General features: G+C 40.3%; 1 protein-coding gene across 1 annotated transcript; it reads right to left on the bottom strand.

The window, feature by feature from the left end:
* Positions 1–5,243: 5,243 nt before the first annotated feature.
* Positions 5,244–20,742, bottom strand: LOC113019103 (ras-related protein Rab-38). The gene is made up of 4 exons (XM_026162631.2): positions 19,965–20,742; positions 15,054–15,184; positions 9,600–9,749; positions 5,244–6,376 (listed from the first exon to the last, which is right to left on the bottom strand). The coding sequence occupies exons 1-4, from the start codon at positions 20,155–20,157 to the stop codon at positions 6,158–6,160; spliced, it is 693 nt and encodes a 230-aa protein (XP_026018416.2). The 5' UTR covers positions 20,158–20,742; the 3' UTR covers positions 5,244–6,157.
* Positions 20,743–21,293: the final 551 nt, after the last annotated feature.

The raw sequence follows: 21,293 nt of genomic DNA, 5'->3' as shown, positions 1-21,293 counted from the left end.
TAATAAAATTATTCCTCAAAAATACAACTTGCCTAATAATTCTGCACTCCCTGTACATTTCTTTCCTCTATAATGCCACTTTTGATTTAGCTACATGACAAAACTCTTTCAGTATGTAAAAGTTTCATCTTATTTGTTATTTTGAGTTAATTATAATGATCCTGATAGTGACAAGTCTAAACTTTGTTCTTTTTCACTCATTTTTTAGTTTCTAACATTGCAATACAGCAGCTACCCATATTAAATTTTCAGGGTCGAAAAAGACTCATACACCCAAGTTTTGTCTTTATTTAAATTTTGATCTAGAATAATAAGAATAATGTCTGAAAATGTATAATAATAAATAACAATCAAACATAATCTGTGAGATTAAAATGTGTTTTATGGCTGGCTTTAAAGATTAAAGGGACAGAACCAATATTGTGAATTTCAATTTAGTTTTATTTATAGTGTCAAATCACAACAACGGTCAGCTCAAGGTGCTTTATATTGTAAGGCAGACCCTACAATAATACATACAGAGAAAAACCCAACAATCATATGACCCCTATGAGCAAATACTTTGGCGACAGTGGGAAGGAAAAACAGGAAGAAACCTTCGGCAGAACCAGGTTAAGAGCGGGATGGAAGATGTGGAAGAGAGACAGAGATAAATAACAGGTATGATTCAATGCAGAGAGGTTTATTAACACATAGTGAGTGAGAAAGGTGACTGGAAAGGAAAAACTCAATGCATCATGGGAATCCCCCATTGCAGCATAAGTAAGGGAGGATTCAGGGTCACCTGATCCAGCCCTAACTATATGCTTTAGCAGAAAGGAAATGTGGTGTGGGAAAGAGTAAAATAGGAGGATGATCTCAGAGTACAGAAAGGAGTGGAGATGTGCAGAATATTAGAGAGATTATGGAGACTTGAAAATACGAAACAGAATCTTAAAATCATTGCCGTATTTTAGCTGCTGAAGGAAGGGGGTCCTATGAAAGCTGTTCTAATAAAAACACAACAGCTGCATTTTGAATCTGCTGAAATCTGTGTGGTAAGGCAGGAAGGATAGAATTACTTGATTGATATGAGATCAAACCAGAGCCTGTACTAGTATAGCATTACTGTTAGCTGTGAGGGAAGGGCATAGCCTATAGCCAGCTTTGTGCTTCAGTGTCACTGGCCATATAGTTTCAGCAGTAAACATGCAGCACTGTTATGTCTGTGCGGACATGTAGAGTAACAGGAACTCTGATGGTTTCTATGTAATTTCACAAGTATTCGTCTGGAAAGACATAAAAGTAAAGAATGGAAAAGAAATAAAAGTAAAAACTGCAAAAATGTTCAAGCTGTTCTATTTTTAACTGACACAATTATTATTTACAAGATTATATCAAGGAGAAAAAAGCAGCTGATGCTGATTAAATGGTACACTGTACCATGTACACAGTGCTCCTTGTTATTGTTTCCTGCTCCATAATTGTAACATCACAAGTTAAACACCAGGGGGCGCCATTGGGGTGTTTAAGGCTAGACTATCATAGGTAGCGCTCACTTTAGTTAAGTGGGCTGAAACAGTAAAACTTGCCTCTCTGCCAGCGTCAAGAAGTTTAACTGCACGTTTGAACTCTGAGATATCTTAATATGAGAAAAAGAAGCACAATTTCAACAGTGCGCCTCGTTTTTTCTACATGGTAAAGAAATGCTGCCGTAGTAAAAGAGAAATCTGTCAGCATGACTCTAACTTTAAGAAATTAATGTGTAAAATTACAGAAAACGTTCTGGTCATTACTGATAATGTCCTTAAATTATAAAACAGAAACTTCCCATTTTATTTTATTACTATTGTATTTTCTTTTTTAAAAAATGATTATGTTACACGTTGTAAAAAAACCTCAAACTTTAACCATAAAAACAATAGAAGAAATTGCAGTTAGAAGTCCAAAATGTTTGCCCTCATTCATATTGTCCAAAGCTGTCCAGTGGGCCAGATTGGAGTCATTGTGGGTCTGACTCTGGCCCCTGTGCCTTATATTTGACACCCTTGGTTTAAGACCAATAGTGAGGCCACTCCTTAATGCAACCCCTGACGGTTAAATTTAACATCAATAAATGAACCATAGTGTAAATCAAATTTGCTTATAATGGCTCTAGAATTGAGTAAAGAGTGGTTGTGATTCATGTAACATCAAGCACCGACTCAAAACCATCTTCAATCTGACTTTAATTTAGCTGCTCCGTGATTTAAATTTTACATCAATAATTCAGTTATCATTGAAAATTCACCAGGATCAGGATGTGAGAGATATATCTGGCCTTTCAGCTGATCACTGAAGCCTCATCAATGGTCAGTGAAAGGGTGGCTGTCAAGAAATTATTTTAAAGGTACCCATATGGAAAAGATATATATAAATCTTATAAAGTTTGTATCTGTCTTGTGTGAAACTTGTATGAAAAGCATATAAGAGTGAAAACAGATATAAGATCCCTTGAGAAATTATATAATGAAACTTGTATGTTTTGGATACTTACTAAAACAATGTATGAAAGTAATGAGAAAGTGGCCACTTTCATGAGTAATCACATATAAGTTTTTACTATTTCTTTTCCGTATGGGTAGAGATAAGGCTGAGGTATGGAAATTACTGGGGAAAAAAACCCTGTTGTCTGATGAGCTGATTAATAAAAATTTGACATTTTTGTCAAAGTCTGGAGGAGGCCAGGAGAGAAGTACGATTATACAAACTCTGGTTTGTGCTTTATATACTACACTTTTCCAACTAAATATACAGAAATGAGTTGTGGCCAAAGATGTTTAGACAGTACCAGGATCTATTGCACATTGCCCATTTTGTGCACATTAATAGCGGTGCAATTGTTTTAAATAAACTATAATTCCCAACAAACAGGAACAGTTCCTGCTGAAGATTAAAGCGTATACCTGTATACACTGGTTGCTTTGTGCACCACCTGCCATGTCCATTTTTGCTTGTTGTTACAGTGCTGGTAATTGCTGCAGTTTTCTCCTGAACGAGTAATAAAAACAAAAACAAATGCACGGTTATTACGTGTACCATAAAAGCACTATTCAGTTAATTATCTTAAAACAATACAAATCTTTACATCATCAAGGCTGGAGATCAAACATTAAGCGATCTCCTGCTGTGGTGCTGAGAAGAGCGCCAATAAACAGTCAGACTGTGTGCACACATTAATATGACAGGCTGGTTGCAGAAAGAAACGTTTTCTTCGCAGACTCATATATAATCTGACACAATCACCACTGTTCAAAGCATGCACATTGAAAAAGCATGACTATTGTGCTTCTACTGAAGCACTGTAGTGTGATGAGATTGCTTAAAGTTTTAAGTTTTGACATGTGTTAAATAACACAAATGTAAAAAAAACGTTTATTGTTAGTAAAGAAGAAACAGAAGAAGAAACAGGGACAGTTGACAGCAACGGCGGTGGTTCTCCTTTGTTTACATACCAATGCTCACTATCCGTTTACAGTGTCATGTAGCACAATTACATTTTAATTCGGTGGAAAATTAAAAACGGCTCATCAAATATGAACATTTGGTTGGATTGCCTTTGGTTTATAGTATTTTAGGGAAAATGGTGAGACCCCAGAGACAATGGAGATTAAATAGGGTGACCAACCGTCCTCTTTTTTTTGTGCACTTGTTGACTTGTAAAACCTCTATGACAGTTTTTATTTTACCGTTCATTAACCACACAGAGAAGGCATAGTTTAAATATGTTAAAGTTTTCTTTAAGTAAACAGTATTATTAAAGTTCTTTATGACTGGCACAAGTGTCCTCTTTTTTTGGAAACCAAAATATGGCCACCCTAGGTTAAATAACCCAACTTTGCTTAAATTAAACCAAAGAAAATAAATAAAAATGTGGCGACCATGGCAGTGATGCAGTAGTTTGTGGTGACTTTAGCAGACAGACGAGCAGAGACGCCGACACCTGAAGAAATCACTTGGATGAGCGACATTTCTCACACTGAAAATGCTACGAATCAACTTTGTGGACTTTCCTTAATTGGATAATTGAGCGCTCACAAGACCTGCTGCAAGAGCCGATGTCTCCCCTGCACCAGCAAGGCTTTCTTTGCTTATGTACTAAAGGAGATATTGAAAATGTTTCCACACTGCATGATGTTTAGCAAGAGGAAACTTATCTGTTACGAGGATGAATCCCAGAGGGCTTGATTACTCGCCAGTGCTCTGTCTCCACACAAAGCGCAGAGGGTAACTGATCTCAGAGCAGTGGAACCTGAGCCAGCCAGCAGCAGCTTGTCTGATTTATCAACAATACACAACCAGAAACATTTGTCGGTCTCTCAGCTTGCCAACCCACATCCCCATGAAATTAACGGGTGCTACATATTTCAGTGGGGTTCAAGTCAAGCAGAGTCCAGCGTGCTTCTGCAGAGAACAGCCACTGAAGCCACAAGATAGCAGTAATTTAAAGGATGGATGCAAACAAGGGAAAATCTTTAGAATGGAACAGTGTTAGGGATTAAAACCTTGGTAAGACTTGTACCTTTTGCCTTAGACAAACACAACCGTGTTGCAGGGACACGATACTTTCTTGTGTATGATGTATAAAACAGTGCAGTTTATTTCTCATCAAACAAATTCAAACCTGCATAGATCATTAGTATTAAAGTGAAGTGGACACCAAACTCAAAAACTGCCAGTCTATTTCAGTTTTTGGGCTCCAGGTTTGCATTCATGTTGCACATATATAAACATTATGCTTCCTTGCTGGTCTCAGACGAGCTGGGGAGGTCTGACAACTCAAAGATTCAAAATTCACACCATCAATAATAATTATCAACAGTCTGGTGTTTGACATGGAAAATGCTATTTTGTTGCAGTATTGTGGACGATCATGGCAGAAAAATTGTCAGTACAGATGAACCCTATTCCACTCTTAATATGTCTGTGGCTCCTTAAGCTCCATAAAAAGTCACAGTTTGGTATATTTCTTGGCTAATAATATGCTATACATTACAGCTTACATGAAAAGCACACTTCAAATAACCCTCCTCAATCTCAGACAGACAGGATCTTGAGATATAAAAAGAAAGAAAACCACTGATCTATAGCACCACTAGTGGTCAAAAGCATATACAACGGCCTTTAAACTCCTCTCCTTTAGCTGAACACAACTTCCCCCTATAAACATTAAGAAATACTCCATCTTATACATAAAGTTGTTTTTTTAACAAATAAAGATCAAATACAGAACAACAAATCTTTTTAATTAAATATTAAAAATGAACAATAAGGAGCTACTTGGCACTGCTCTAAGGCAGCGGTCCCCAACCTTTTTTGCACCACGGACCGGTTTATGCCCGACAATATTTTCACGGACCGGCCTTTAAGGTGTCGCGGATAAATACAACGAAATAAAACTAGTACCGGTACCGAAAAAAAGAAGATTTATTCATAACACACCTGAAAAGACCCAGGAAAACTGAGTTAATGATAAAAACTATAACAAAATAACGCTGAAAACCGATAAAAACCCTGAAAACCATACATTTCACACCTGAGCCTCAACTCTCATGCCCGGTACCAAACGACTCACGTGTCCGAGGCCCGGGGGTTGGGGACCGCTGCTCTAAGGCAAACAGTAGTAACTTACAAAGCAGTCATAACTCAAAGCAATTTAAAGACTAAAAACTAAAAAACACTTGTTGGACAAAGTTGCAAATTTCACAAACCTACTGTCTCTGCTACAATAGAAGCATCAATGCAAAAAACCCCCAAACAAACAAACAAACAAAAAAAACAAACCTTAAAAATAGCAGATAAGATAAATACAAATTTTGGGAAAACATTATTTTGACAAATTTCCTTTAAAAGCCATAAAAAGTGCTATTGGTCACATTCTCCAAATAAGAGATTGCTGCAATGACTGAACTCATTTTGAATCAGAGTCCGATATAAAAACACAACAACTTAATTATTTGGTTAAAAATATTAGATGGATTTTTTTTCCTGAAAAATCTAAAAAAAAAACCCAAAAACCCAGAAACATCAATTCTATTAAATTCTCTCAGGAAAGGTCAGTGAGGAGAAAGTGATGGAGAGTAGAGTCATCCACACCATCCTCTGCATGTTCCTGCAGTCTTTTGGTTCAGACAGTCCTTCAGTCCTGGTCTTGTTTCGGTTTAATTGACAGGCACCCCGAACATCCACCGAGTCCCTTCTCCTTTGTGTTGTAGTCAAAGCGAGGCAGAACAAGAACGCTGCCATCTGGATCGCCCTTACAGGCGCCACTGGTGGCTTCAGCCAGCGCTCTCTCCTCTTCCACAGACATGATGCTTTTCACCAAGCATGTGATGGCAGCGTCGATGTTGGTGTTGTCCTGGGGAGAGAAAGAGAGAGAGATAGGATGAAGCTGAAGGGTTGAAGAAGTTTCGATGGAGGTAGAAATAGTGAAATGTCTTAACAGTAAAATCCACCATATTGTCCATTTAAGTATTTAAGGGTTGTCTTTAGGCGCTTAATCACTCAGGAAAAACTTGGACGAATGACTAAAACTCGTCTTGTTTGGATTTAAAAGAGCTCTGGGTAATGACCCAAAGAAAGAGATAATGGACACAAGCAGCAGGAACAAGCTTTCTCTGAAGGGTGGCTGGGCTCAGCTTATTGATAGAGTTAGGAACTTGGACATTTCATTTTGGTCAAAGGGAGCCAGCTAAGTGAGCCACTTCCTGTATGTCCCGGGGTAGACTTAGGACACACTGGTGTCCTAGGTCTACCCCAGGACCGGCTTGGGAATGTCTCAGTGCTTTGTCTCTAAGAGCTGGAGGAGGTGGCTGAGGACAGGGAGGTTTGGGCATCTCTGCGCACATGTCTGCAGAGTCCAGAACAGCTGGAAAAGGGTGCATTTTCAATAGAATGGTGACCTACTGGGAACCACAGCTTCAACTTCATTTTGTCCTAAATTTGCTTTGCATGATTTACAGTTGCCTTGGTGCAGCAAAGATTATCTAACAAGGAAGAGACACATTAGCAGTCACAAAGAAAACACAGATATACTTCCTGCAGACCCGAACAACAACAACAACAAACAATGCAAAGATGTGCAATAGAGAACGTGTTCATTTAAGCCATCACCACGTGGCTTCTTTTTTTAAAACGCAGCTTTCTTGAGTTCGAGAGATACCGCTTACCCAGTACGTTCTCTGTTCACAACTTTCCCTCTAACAGTACAAAATCCTACAACTACCATAACAAACACTATTGTGGGTTAAATCAGTCTACACAAAATCATGTGATTGCTTTAACAAGTTGCCACACTGTTCCTCTTATGCCAACTCATTTTGTTATTATTTATTACCAATTTGCTTTTTTTGAGTTTGTATTGCAGCCCTTTAGCAGCAATTCCTATTTTCTTGTGCGTGTTGTGAACTGTAGGGGGATGAAATATTTCTGTATGCTCGTTCATTTAATGGCAATAAAGATCTTCTCGTTCTAATCATTTAACTCCTTTCTCTTTCAGACCACCGTCTCTTTAAGGCAACTTTTTTCTGATTGGGTGCCCACTGGAAACAAAGGGTTTGAACAGCAGGGGGTGGAGCTTATGTGTGCCTGTGATGACCGTATTAGGGATTTCAGCTATTGCTGATGTTGAGTAAAAGAGTAAACAAACATTAAAATGGAGCATTCACTGTTGTCTGAATCCTGAGCTTTTGGCACGTACACTGAAACTTCATTACCTGAAACTCTGATAATCTTTAATGGGAGCAGCTACAGCTGAACATCTATATTAATCATTTTTCCATCGTAAAGGTGAAATATTTCAAATATTAACGTCTTTAAATAACTGATCAAATATTCTTTTTGTCTACAACATCTACTAAAAAAGGAAACTCACTAAAGTCTACTAGAGCGCTCCTCATTTCCTGAGGTGGTGTGTGTGTGTGTGTCTCAACTTGTTTCTGTTATGTAACGGGTAAAAAGAGGACATGAGGCTTTGAAGGTTCTGTAAGGTGAAGAATGAAAAGCTGTGCTTCCAGCCTTCCACCTTTAATTTAAATAAATTGGATCAACAGATGAGCCACAGTAAGCGCCGTGTTCTCACTTTTTTTTCCTTTTAAGATTTAACTGAATTCCAAGTTTTTCTGTTGGTACTTTTAGCCGATACGAACTAATTGAATTCTGCGAGTTGGCAGCTACGAGAGCCAGCTGTGACTGAATCATGAAAACTTATATAACTGGATATTATGTGAACATGGCATTCACTATAACCTGATGTACCTAACTTCTTTTCTTCTAACAGCCTAGAAGAAGACATGCTTTATATTTGTAAGGGGCCAGTATGTAAATGAGACGGTGCTGACAACACTGTTTTCAACCCTGTACCCTCTGGGTGTCATCACCCCAGGTCAGACTGTGGGCTTTTGAAGCTTTGGGGTTGAATTGTTTCTTTGGTTGATAGATAATTTTTTAATCCCAATTGTTCAATTGTTACAGCAGCACATGCGTATTAAGCTTAATATTTTCTAGAGTATTTTAGTATTTTGTTTTTTCTTAATTAATTAAATATATTCCTCAGTTTTATTCATTCTGAATGTTTCCTGGATAACACAGCGAAGTTCTTCTAATTGTCGGTGGTTCTCCGTTTAGTTACAGTTCTCACTTCTTGTTTTATATTAATAGTTGTCTTGTCTCTAGAGTGTGTTTAGTTTTACTTCCCCTTCTGTCTCATTGTCTTAGATTACTGTCACCTGCCTCTTGTCACCCTTGCGAATACATAACAGTCTTCCTCTTAGTCTTTGTTTCAGCGTTTGTTAGCTTCCTCTATGCGCATTTTCCACTAAGTTTTGGATCGTGTTTGTGTTTCTGGTGGACTTTTCTGGTGGAAATTCAACAATGCAAAATAAAGCTTTACCTAAAACCAACCTCCATTTGGGTTCCAAACACTCATTTGATTCATGACACCAGGGCTAAGAAAAAATGAAGCCATCGCAGGCGTGCTACATGCTGCAGTTCCTGTAGTGGCCACTTGAGGCTGCCTCTAAAAGCGAGTCGGTCCCCATTGACTCCCATGGTAAAATGCACATGCGTGCAGCAGAAATAAACATTTTTACAGCCTTACATTACTAGCTGCCTACAACATTTTTTAAATTTCTCATTCAGTATTTATTGGTCAAAAAACAAAATTTTCCCCTGGATACAAACTTTGGTGACCGTTAAGTTACAAATGGGGACATACGCTGATCGTGACATGTGAAACAAATGCAAACAGAAAACGTGACATCAAATTTGCAGGCGAGTGATGAATATGGAAATCTGAAGAATTGGGATATAAGAAAACATTTTTTTCCTTTCTTTTTAAAAAAAACTTGATCATAATCATCAGAATGATAATGAGAATAATAACTGTATATGTGATGATAATCATACAAAGTTTTGTTAAGATTGGCACACCAGTTGTGGAAGCGATACACACAGACATATATACACATGCTAAACTATAAGCATTACAGTAAGACAGGGGGTGTGGCTTGTTTATTGTGACCAAATCTAACACCCATTAAATGCTGACAGGAAGACAGAAACAGAAAATAATCTCATCTTGCCTTGGCAGAGGTTTCATACCAGTCGACAAATCCGTACTCTTTGGAGAAGTTCTCCAGTTTGGGCAGCTTGGGGCACAAACCATGACGCCGCTGGTCACATTTGTTGGCCAACAGAACAGCTGGAACTGGCCTCCCATTGCTGAGGGCAACCTAATGAATCCCAGAGGAAGATGGAAAAAGAAATGCAATGAAAATTTACGAAAATAATTCATGATGAAGCAACAAAGACCTGTCGAAGCGTCCAGTAGATGAGCCTCAATTTGAAGTGCTTCACTGTAATCTGCAGTTTGTGAAGGGATACAGCAGCATCAAGTGATGGCATCTGTCTGTTATGTTATGCCTATTTATTTATCTATATTGATATCAGAGAGGCATCAGGCTTGTAATACAGTGATAAAAAAAATAAATACTGATTTGGCTATCTATTACATAGTTGATAGGCAGAGGGCACTGAGAGTAAGATGACAATAGAAAAGGGATTGCTTGCAGGGATGGGCCTCTGTCTGCAGCCCCTGCTGAGCATTACAGTTTCAGCTCAATGTTTCAATGTTAAGCTGTAATGTATGCAAATGTGCTTTTCGTCAATCTTACAGCCCTCAAAGCATAATTTGTATTTGTTAAGAAGAAGCTCTAAGCCTCACCGAAGATCTTTGAACATAGTTAGCATCAAGCTGGAAAAACACTGTCGGTAATGAAGGAGACATTTCTCACAAGGAAACACACATATGCACACACTATATATAGCCTTGACTTGTGGTCTTTGTTTTATACTTGTTTTTCTTCTCCTTAATGTCTTTATTGAGGTCTCTTCTTTTTCAGTGAAAAGTATTTTAAAAATAAGATTAAAAAAAGAAATACACCTCCAAATATAACTCTTTAACTGCTGGATGTGTAAAAGAAAACAAAACAACTTCACTTTTGTGTAAAGTACTTCTACTGCTTTGAAGTGGCAAATGAAATCAGTCAGTCAGTCAGCTGTCTGTCATTTGATACTAAGCTGACAGTAAGCTGGTCATTTGAGGACTGCTTCCTCATGACCAAACTGGAAAATAGCCCAGATTAGCAAACGGGGATTCTGGGGATTAGAGGAAATCAAGAAAAAACTAAATAAAAAATGAACACACAAAAATGTACAAAAGTTTATTTCCCATTATTTTTAGATCTTGAATACATATATTATCAAAACATATATATCATAACAAAATGATATGTGTAGAATACAACTGTCTTTATCCCACCTGCTGCGTTCTCCCTGACATTGCTGAGTCACAAACTAGGCTAGCTATCCTGAATACAGTACTTCCAAAATGAATTAAACAAGGAAAAGTGAGGTAAAAAACAAAACAAAAAAAACCTCCACCACCAACAACAGGAAAACAGAAAAGGGGATGCACAACTATTGAGAAACCACTTTTTTTTTTTTTTTGGCTATATCAGGATGAAAACACAACATTTAACTTTAAGCAGTGGCTTTCCACCAACGCAAACAAGGCAGGCAATTGTTCAGTAAAATATAAAAATAGACATCAATTAAAGCCAAAGTAAAGTGACCACTCTTCTATCTCAGACAGTGCTCTGTCATAAAGCTTCTCCTGTCGCTTGTTTGCATCTATCGTTTAAATTGTTGACATCTTGTTGGCACAGTTGACCACAGTCTCTGGAAGCAGGCTCAACTCTGCTTGGCTTAGGTTCCACTGAAATATGAAATATGCAGTGCATCAGTTTTACAGGCATAGGTATCCTGCCAACAATGGCTAGAGGTTTTCAAGCTGCGAGACAAAGCACATGCATACTGTGGAGAAATGTTGGTCTTTCACTTTGACCTGATATGCTGCCTCTAACTCTGCTTTCACTGATCTGAGATCAGTTACAATCTGCAAAGTGAAATAGAACCAAGACTAGCAAGTAAACAAGCTTCTGTGATTTATCATCTTAAGTTAAAAGAAAAACATGAAAAAAATTTTTTTCTTATTTATTTTTCATATAATATAAGCTTCTAGTGAAAGCTATAAGGTGCCTTTTTTTAAGTAAGGTCTCTCCAGTGTGCATGATTGTGCGCATTCCTGTATCACATGTTTAATTATTAGAGAAAGAGGAAACAAAGCCTAGTGACTTGATCTGGGCTTGTCCGTTTAACCTGTTGAGCATGAGCCCCCAAACAAACCATTAGTTATGCTAGACTCTGGTTAATAAACTACATTAAGATTATGTACAACCCAAATTCCAAAAAGTAGGGATGCTGTGTAAAAAGATTTGCTTATTGTGAATCCGGTGGCAGCAACATCTCTCGAAAAAGTTGGGATGTGTGCAGCAAAAGACTAGAAAGGAAGAGCTGAAGGAATATTTTGCAGCTAATTAGGTTTGCTGCCAACAGGTTGGTCACATGATTGAGTAGAAAAAAGAGGCAGAGTTTTTCAGAAGTAAATATGAGCAGAGGTTCATGGGTTTTTCTTTGTTTTGCTGTTGTTTTTATTAACATTTTAAAATGTTCCAACTTTTTCAGAAAGTCTGATTTACTTCAATCCTACAACAATATTAGATTTTTCACCCTGATTCATGCAAATTTATTTGCCTCAGCCCCAAGTTTGTAGATTTTTATTCAGAGCAAAGAAATACATTTCTTAAAACTTTTTAAACTGCACTCATTTCCTCCTTCACAAAATCCTTGTGGTGGGGCGTGGCTTGCTGTGCCATGCAGGGAGGGCGGACGCACCTGCGTGGCATCCGCAAACATGCCCGCTGACTACAACAAGTGCAAGTGGTGGTGTATTGTGGTGTGATGCATCTGCGGCTGACAGCTGAGAGCTGCAGCCGCGGTCAATAAAGATGGCTCAAAACTATGACCTGTGGACTCAACGTGCCTTATTCCCACTAGGGCTGCCACGATTAGTCGATTAGTCACGATTACGACTAATTTAATAGTCGACACGTCGTTTGAAGCTTTGTAAGATCCCAAAAGATGCAGGGATAAGTAGTAGGATTTAAGAATGTAATAATGGACTGAAAAAGAAGATGGCAGCACTGCATGTCCAGGGATGCCCGCTGCCATTAAACCCCAAAGAAGAAGAAGCAGTGTCCGGTTTCATAGCTGTGTCCAAATTTAGCGGCCGCATCCTTCGCAGGCCGCATTTGTAGGCCAATTACGTTACAGCAACACGGCGAAGCATGCCCAAATTCGAAGACTCCCCCAAACACGGCCCAAAAATGCGTCCTTCATTTCTCCAGTTATGAAGGATGGGTCGGGTGTATGCTTCGTGGCCCAAACAATCCCAGAATTCATAGCGCGGCCCAGCCAATTCCAGTTTTCAACAATGGCGGCAGCTAGTTAGTTTTAATATATATTTTTTTCTCTTTTTTTTTTTAAATGTTAAACTTTATTAAGAAACCGTATACAGAACATGTATACAATCAGAACAAAATTAACATATGCCAGGGGGTGTAATACAAAGAATTACATACATTCAAATAATTTGTAATTACTACAAATAGTAATAGTTTTCATAGCCTTTTTGTTAAGTGATCCACTAATCAATTTTATGTAACATAAAACATCATTATAGTAATGTTTAAAATTAGGTTTTTTGTTACTGTATTTGCATTTGTGAAAATAAAATTTAGCTAAGATAACTAACAAGTTTAGTTAGTTTTAATATTACTCTTATAGGGCTTTGGAGCGTGATGTCACGGGGGTGGGCGTGGAAAGGATTTTGGCCTGATGCGCCATTTTCCCGGTCCAAACAAAGCGCAAGCGACAAAGGAGCGAAAGCACACACAACAGCCATGGTTCGGACTTGCTGCGTGGTCAGCTGCAATGTTCGATCGCACAACCGGCATGAGAATAAGCTTAAAAAGGGTTTGTCTTTTTATTCTTTCCCAACCTGGAAGCAACATGAGGCAGCTCATATAGCGGACCTTACCAAACGAAGGCATCTAGCCTGGATAGCAGCCGTGAGACGAGCTGGTATCCAGTTCGCTTCCATGTCCAGATATCACTTAACTTACCGGACAATTTCATTCCGGTAAGTTCTATATATGTTCATATCACTCTTTATAGCTTAATAATATGATCGTTGGTGGTCTCGGAGGTTATAGAAATTGCGAACAAACATCGAATGGAGTGACTTTGCAGACATACGTGCTATGTAACGATTTGCTAATTCTTTCTCACAACTTTGGGGAAGCCTGCCTATGAAATGGCTGTAATATCTTGCCCGATTATCAATGTGGTAGTTTGCATCAACTTTACAATTGTGGGCACATAATATGACAACGAGATTTTAGCAGTTCATTGATAAATGTATAACATCAACTGTGGTAGGGGGTGAACCATGGCCATTACACTCGATGCACTCCAGCGATTTGTAATTACAAAACTGGTTCGCAGTGTAAGCGCTTACTCCACAAACAAGATATGTGAAGATATCGGGGTAGGACAGTGGCAGTAAATCGTCTGGGTCTTTATTCCACTGCCATATTTCATATGGGTCCACATTTGCGATGCACTCTGGACGTAATAGGTCTCTATACCATCCGTTTTCTTTTGAGCTGCTTTTAAGCATGTTTCTTGTCGTCGTTGTTCCAACACACTGTGTTTGTTTTGATTTATGGACCCGGAAAATGGCACCGCGCTCCCACAATACATTGCGACGTGACGTCAACTCCTAAGCCCTATTATTCTTTCTGCTTCACAAAATAAACTTTTAACATATTTTCAGGCGAGAATGTAGCTGTGCAAACTTCAAATATCTGCTCGGTTTATCAAGACACCACATATCTGCAAAAGCGCTCCGACGTTTTCAGAGACGTCTGTTACCCACCAGCTCGACAGCTAGAGGGTTCAAGGGTCACTAGAGCTGGTGAGAACACCGGACTCCCAGCACATCATTTTCAACCCCCCCGCGGTGTTTCGCTACTCAGGTTGAACATGATATGCACTCAGATAATTTAAAAATGTTATTGTTTGGCTTTTTTCAGTGTTTTATTTGTTCCTCAGTAAATCGGTTTGGCTGAGATTAAAGTTATAGTTTTACACAGCTGAATAAACGTCAAACAGAGAACTGATTAAACAGAAGTGTGAGATGGGAGAGAATTTACTCCAGTGTCCTGTTATACTTTACATGGAAAGAACAGACGGCCGAGTTTATTAAACTCCACCGAGACAATCTGCAAATTTCGTTAAACTTTAATAAACTATCATCTTGTCTTTATTTTTAGTTAGCACATACTGTACCTTAAACACTTAAAGCTGTAAGCTAATGATAGTTATCTAAGAGCAGATGCTGCTGGTGCAATAAGCTGTAGTTTTACGTCCAATAGACGCATGATCTGATTAGTCGACTAATCGCAAAAATAATCGGTGACTAGTCGACTATCAAAATAATCGTTTGTGGCAGCCCTAATTCCCACCACACTCCTCTTCTCAATTCTCCACCTCCTTCATCTCTGATTTTTTACCTTTGAGTCCAGGTCTCCTTTCCATTTAAGGATGGCCTGAAACGTGGACAGCCGGGTCATGTCGAAGACGACGAGCGCACCCACGGCCTCTCTGTAGTACACACGGGTCATGTTGCCATATCGTTCCTGCCCTTTTTAAAGAAAACAGAAGACAAACCCAGGCCAATGTTAATTTACAGACGAGACTTTTTAAAAAAAAAATTTAAAGCAGAAAAATAGAAAAAAAAGGAGAGAAGAACGGGAGCAACGGTGAACAGACAACGCTGCTTCTGTAAGAAAGCACACAGCGCCAAAAAAGACAAAGCAGAGGGAGGTACATAAACAAATATACAATTTTGCTATGTGTTCGCAGCATATGATAGGATATGAGTGACTGTGTGTTTGACACAGACCATACTTGAAAAATGAGTTTGAGAGATCGCAATGTTACAGACCCGCACCTAGCAGAGAGGTAGAAAGTGAGTAAAACTAGAGGGGAGAAATGTGACATGAGCCAGAGACCGTGCTTATCAATGCTTATCCCTAAAAGCCTTGGTCTCTAAGTTTTACGTAAAATTGAAAGGCAGTCTGCGCTGCCACGCAGCCCCGCCTACCTACCTCTGGGTAGTGCTCCTGCCTCCAAAGATCCTACATGTACGGTGATGTGTGGTGAGATGTGACTATGGTGTCATTAAAAAGGGAGAAACAGATGACCGCACACCACACCCAGCAAAGCCACTTGAATGGTCCAACCCGTCCTATTTGTGTGAGTGATGTGTTGTCAGAGGAAGCGGGGGAAGGAGAGGACTAGGCCTGGAGGAGAGAGCCAGCAAAGCACCCCCCATTTCGAGGAGGCGAGGAACAGCAGATCCGGGACTCATGTTGACTGGAACCCCACACAGAAGGCCAGCGCCCGTCTCCCCCACTGCAAAAAGTAGTCCAGCTGGATTTCTCAAAGCCCAGCACGAGCACCTCACTCAACCAACAATGAAGACAAAAAAGCACAACAGACCAGCCAGAGTCTGACATACGCCACAGCACCAAGCCATCTAAAGTGATGATAGCTTGGGTGATCGCATCAGTTTCTGAGGGTCACACCATTAATACCAAAACTGGTCACTTTTCATAATAATAACTAACATCTTTGCCAGTATCAAACATTTAGCCCTAGTTTCCCAGCACAATAAGACACTTTTTTTTTGTATACAGGAACTGCATATGTTCTTCTCACTGCTGACAGACACACACACACTTGTTAAAAAAATGTTGCAAATGAGAGAAGCATGTGTGTGAACATTTAAGTCTCTATCCTGGAAACTAACTTGCTCCACATGATCCCAATATACCGGTGAATCAGCAGTGGAGCATCTGACACACACAGACACACAACCCTGCGCATGCGCCCGAACACTGAGCACACAAACTGTCTCCTAAAAGCAGATGGTACCTTTCCCTTTTTTTCTGCACACCATCTGATCAGTACTAATAGTATGAGGTCAAAGGTCAACACCACCAATGACCAATGTTTTCAGAATTTAAAATAAGCAAGTCCGGCAATCTAAAAACCAGGAGACCGTGTTCACTCAAAGGTAAATGTACACATGATCATTATTTTTTGTATATAACAGTTTATGTAAATAGACCAGAACATGTGTAATATCCTTTTATTTTTTGTTGTTGTGCTCCTACGAGACTGACATCGCTCTTGCATCCTATGTGTATAATGCGACAGGCAGAGTCAACACCACGTGAGAGCTCCACCCAACAGGCAGCTCATACACCCCTCTGCATTTAATCAGCGTTATCATTAATATCTAAATCTCTTCCACAGCGTGTCTTTTCCCCGCCTTCCCCCTCACCCCCAGCAGATGGCCGCCGGTCCCTGAGTCTGGTTCTGCTGGACATTTCTTCTTGTTAAGAGGGAGTTTTTCTTTCCTTCTGTTGCCAAAATGCTAGATCATGGGTGTGTCATCTGATTGTTGGCTCCTATGGATTGGAACCAGCATGGAAAGCAAACATGACAACTAAAAACAAAACAAAGACAACAACAATAATAACATCTGTCTATCACACACAACGCCTACTATGTTAAAGTAATAAACACCATGTTTTTTTGTGGGTGAGGGAAGTCGTGATGTCACCATATCAGAAACGAAAACACAAAAAGAAGACATCATAACTTATAAAAAAATGACTATACAGAGAGAACATCTATGTAAAAGCACTCTGTGAAGGCTGACCTAAAAAGAACGTACACCAACTCACATTTTTTTATCTTGACATTTGTAACTATAAAACATTCAAATGGGAAAATGCAAAAACTTTGCGACTTGAAAACGCTCCTCGTGACCCTGAACAACCGGCTTCCCTATATTAAGAAAAGCCAGCACAGAACAGCTGTACGGTCACCACATCCACACCGTGAGGACAACATGCCGGCTGTTTGTGTGACCGCAGCAGCTTCATTGTCGTTTAGCAGCAAGTCGTGACCTGCCTCGCTGCTAAAGTCCGCCTAGAAAACAGCCTCAGCCGGACCTTTTCATTTAAATGATAACTCTTATCAGCTGGCACGTCACTCAGCACACACAGTGTGTGTGTCTTTGTGTGTCTGTGTGTGTGAGAGGGAGACAGCAGTGAGACCGGAAAGAAAGGAGTTCCCAAAAAATCTAATTACATGCAATTAAAGAGACACATGGGAGGGTTTTATAAGCTGAATACAGAGAGCTTGTTATGTGCCTCTGCAGGAATGATGGCTGACCACATTTTTTTTTCAAGGCCACTTCTCAAATTGTGCAACATAACTGTTAGATGCATCAGCAAAAAGCAGCTGAAGAGTGTGAAAATGCAGATTACTGCACGTTTGTTCTGGGGTTTACTGCTTACTTGCATTGAGCACAGTACAGATGCATTTGCTTAACTTTGAGCGAGTTTGTTTATATGTATAGTGGTACTTAACTTTTACAAAGTACTTTCTAACAGATGCCTGACGCTGTCACATGTTGGCTTACTCTTGCAGCATCGGCATACGCCACAGCTCCAGGAGCAGCATACCACTGACCACTCTGTGATCTCCGAGCTTCTGGGAATTTACTCAACTTGACTTTAAGATTCTGTTGCTTTTATGCTGCATTATGCTTCTGATGTCAGAGGAAAGTGTCTCTAAATTCACAGGGAAGTAAACACAGTTATCTCCCCCTCAACCATCTACAACATGACATGTTGCAGAACCAGAAGTGAAACATGTAATTCACCTAATAAATGTGTTTGAGGGACTCGTTGAAGATATCTGTACTTATTATGAATGGAAGACGTCTGCTTATAAAGAGTGCATCTTTGTACGGGAGTACGTTTTGACATTTGTGCCATTTTAAAAGAAAGAGTCTGACTGCGTGATAATCATGCAGGACAAAAAAAAATACACACTGCAAGTTTGGAAATATTCTAAGATTATTGATTAAGTAACAAAACCCTTCTTCTTCTTCTGTTGTCACAATAGATAATCTGCATCCTCATCTATTACAATGATCCTCCTTCATCACATCCATGAAACTCCTCTGTGGCCCTCCTGCTTTGTCCAGTATATCCAGTGTCCCTCTCCTGCACATGTCCAAACCATCTCGGTCTTGTCTCTCTAACTGTGTCTCTGTCTTATACACATTGTTTACAGGCTTGAACTTTCCTAAAGATGTTTTTTTCCCTAGAATTTACCCAGAACAGGTGCACGTATCCATTGCAGTTCTATTAGACATCTTTAACCTGCCAACTTCCTCACATCCACACGAGGATGAGGAACAGGAAGAGGTGAGCAAGCTGGCAGGTTGAAGAATCTGTGTACCAGACTCTTCTTGGGTGCGACGGCAGCAACTAATGTCTTGTGTGTCCTGCCGTGTGCTGTGTTCAAGACACTCTACTGTAAGTAATCCTGACCCGACTGTCCCAAAATGACCCCCAAGCTTATGGATGAAGACGGCTGCACGTGACTATGACCCTCACACTGCTCTCTCTATCTCTATGTCATGTTTAGTCAGTGGTGGATGACGTGACGTGGTCAGTCCCTTTGCTTTCACTGCAGCAGTACGCCTTCAGATTCGTGGGCTCGTATTATTGGGTTACAAGTACTGATGCAGTTCTGAGTAAACATCAGTCTGCTGTTGCAGCTGGTGAAAGGGGAACTCGGCCAAGGTCATGTTTTCAGTGCTATTTGTCTGCATGCCTGTGGAGCAACAGGTTCTTCGGAGGATCTGTAAAGGAAGTCCTTATGAAATGCGGGTCCTGTATACGTTGCACATTACTGGTTACATCTTTCTATAGTCGCTGTAGGTCGAGCAACGCTATATTACAGATAATGCATGCAGCCCAACTCTCTTATTACCTCCTTACTTGTTGTCCGTACTTGCACTGGTCTCTATTTCTTGTTCTAACTGCACTTTGTGTGCACCATGGACCCTGAGCTTCATATTTTTGTCTCTCTGTGTACTTGTATGTGGCTGAGTTGACAGTAGAGTTCACTTTGGCATTACTGATATAGAGCTTTGACCTTTGAGCCTCGATGGACGTTTGAAGCTTGCATAATTCTGAGGGACACAGAGTCCCCCCCCCCCCCCCTTTTTTTTTTTAAAACACAACGCCACAAGGTGGAGTTAACTTTTTATTGGTTTGCTGAGGTCATTAGGAGCCGATTTTCATGCAACTTTGTAGCAACATGGTGCATACGCAAAGGAACAGCTCGATAAAATTTGGTGTGGATCTGACGTGTTTTGGAAAAATATCCAGATATTTACGTTGGGTTTGGTTGAGTGGAGAGTTGTCATCTGCATCTACTACTAAAAACCTTTCGTGATAGTGTTTCTTGAGTGGGTGAGTGAGTGAGCATTAACCTGTACAGCGGTGTGTCATTCCACCCACAAAACAATAACAGTATGGTTCACGTACCGGCGATGTCCCACAGCTGCAGCCTCACCACTGTTTTGTGGTCCCAGTTGAGCACTTTGAGTGCGAAGTCCACTCCGATGGTGGCCCGGTAATGCTGGGAGAACACCTGGTGGACGTAGCGCTTTATGATGGACGTTTTGCCAACTCCCAGGTCGCCGATCACCAAAACTTTGAGCAGGCGTTCGCGCTGCATGATTACTGAAGACCCCGGTTACGAATTCCGCGTGAACGAGACGTGCAAAAACTGCGAAGAGTGTCACGCTTTTAAATAGTGGATTCTCGCATAAAAACAAACACCATCGAGAACTCCCCGAGAGCAACTTTGAAGCGCAATAAGGTTTTTAAAACAGGTTTTCGCAAATAAATAAAACAGAACGCGCTATTAAAGTAGATCAGGCGCAAATGACAACAAGTGCGCATATCTTAATGTTCATGTTAAAAGTTATAAATGAAAGCGAGTGTGCCCGAGAGCCGCAGATGCACAAGGGGAGGCGGCACAGGAGTGATCTCATGTAACAGTCCACAGCTGATGACTGCTGACCTCGATGACGTCCCGGGACGCTGGTGCTCACATTTCCGTGCCCGCTCTGTGTCCCGGCCAAACACCCACGAGCTGTTTCACAATTTAAACAGTGAAATGGAAAAGAAGAAGATCACGCTTTACGTAAAACTCTGATGAGATAAGGACGAGAAAAAACGAGGCGCTGTTATCTGATGAGTCTGCGGTCTGTGCGCGCTTCTGCAGCAGTTTGCTCTACTGCCACGACTTCAGAGAACAAACTGCGTTTCTGACAGCAGCTCACTGTCTTATAAAGTCACGCCCACATACTGTGTGTGTGTGTGTGTGTGTGTGTGTGCTTTTCAAACGCACAGCGCGCATATTAAACGCTGTGATGTGCAGAGGATGGACACACAAACAGGAACAGTTCTGAGGTACTCTGACACCTTCTTCGGTCTAAGTTTAGTTTCCTCTGCTGTCATTGTACTCGCCCTATCTGTTGGTCTTTGCTCAGGGGGACTCAGTGGTTTTACATGAAGTGCTATTTACTTAAAATGACTCAGTAAACCAGCAGAAAATACAGCGAACAAGTTCACAGGGTGCAGGCAGTGTGTTAAAAGCTTGGTGGATGGGACAGTGCAAAAGTATGAGACGAGGAGTGAGCAGAGGAAACTTTCAGATCCAGGGCTGAGGGTTTTCATCAGCTTGACTTTGTTTTCTATGAGTAGGTTTGGCTTTAAGTCAGCAGAGTCCAGGGTTACAGGTGCATCGTTCTCCTGTGTTAGTGTCGCTTCAGGCTGAATTCTTTTTGTGCTTGCAGATCACTTAGA

This window comes from Astatotilapia calliptera, chromosome 3 (genome assembly GCF_964374335.1).
Source record: "Astatotilapia calliptera chromosome 3, fAstCal68.1, whole genome shotgun sequence".
NCBI lineage: Eukaryota > Metazoa > Chordata > Actinopteri > Cichliformes > Cichlidae > Astatotilapia > Astatotilapia calliptera.
The sequence above is the reverse complement of the archived record's forward strand: the minus strand, read 5'-3'. Positions and strand labels throughout refer to the sequence as shown.

Coding starts and splice junctions, on each gene's coding strand:
- LOC113019103 (XM_026162631.2), bottom strand. CDS start 20,157: ATGCAGCGCGAACGCCTGCTCAAAGTTTTGGTGATCGGCGACCTGGGA. Junction 15,185..19,964: donor GCAGCTGTGGGACATCGCCG/GTACGTGAACCA, acceptor TTCTTTAAAAAG/GGCAGGAACGATATGGCAAC. Junction 6,377..9,599: donor GGTATGAAACCTCTGCCAAG/GCAAGATGAGAT, acceptor TTCTCTCCCCAG/GACAACACCAACATCGACGC.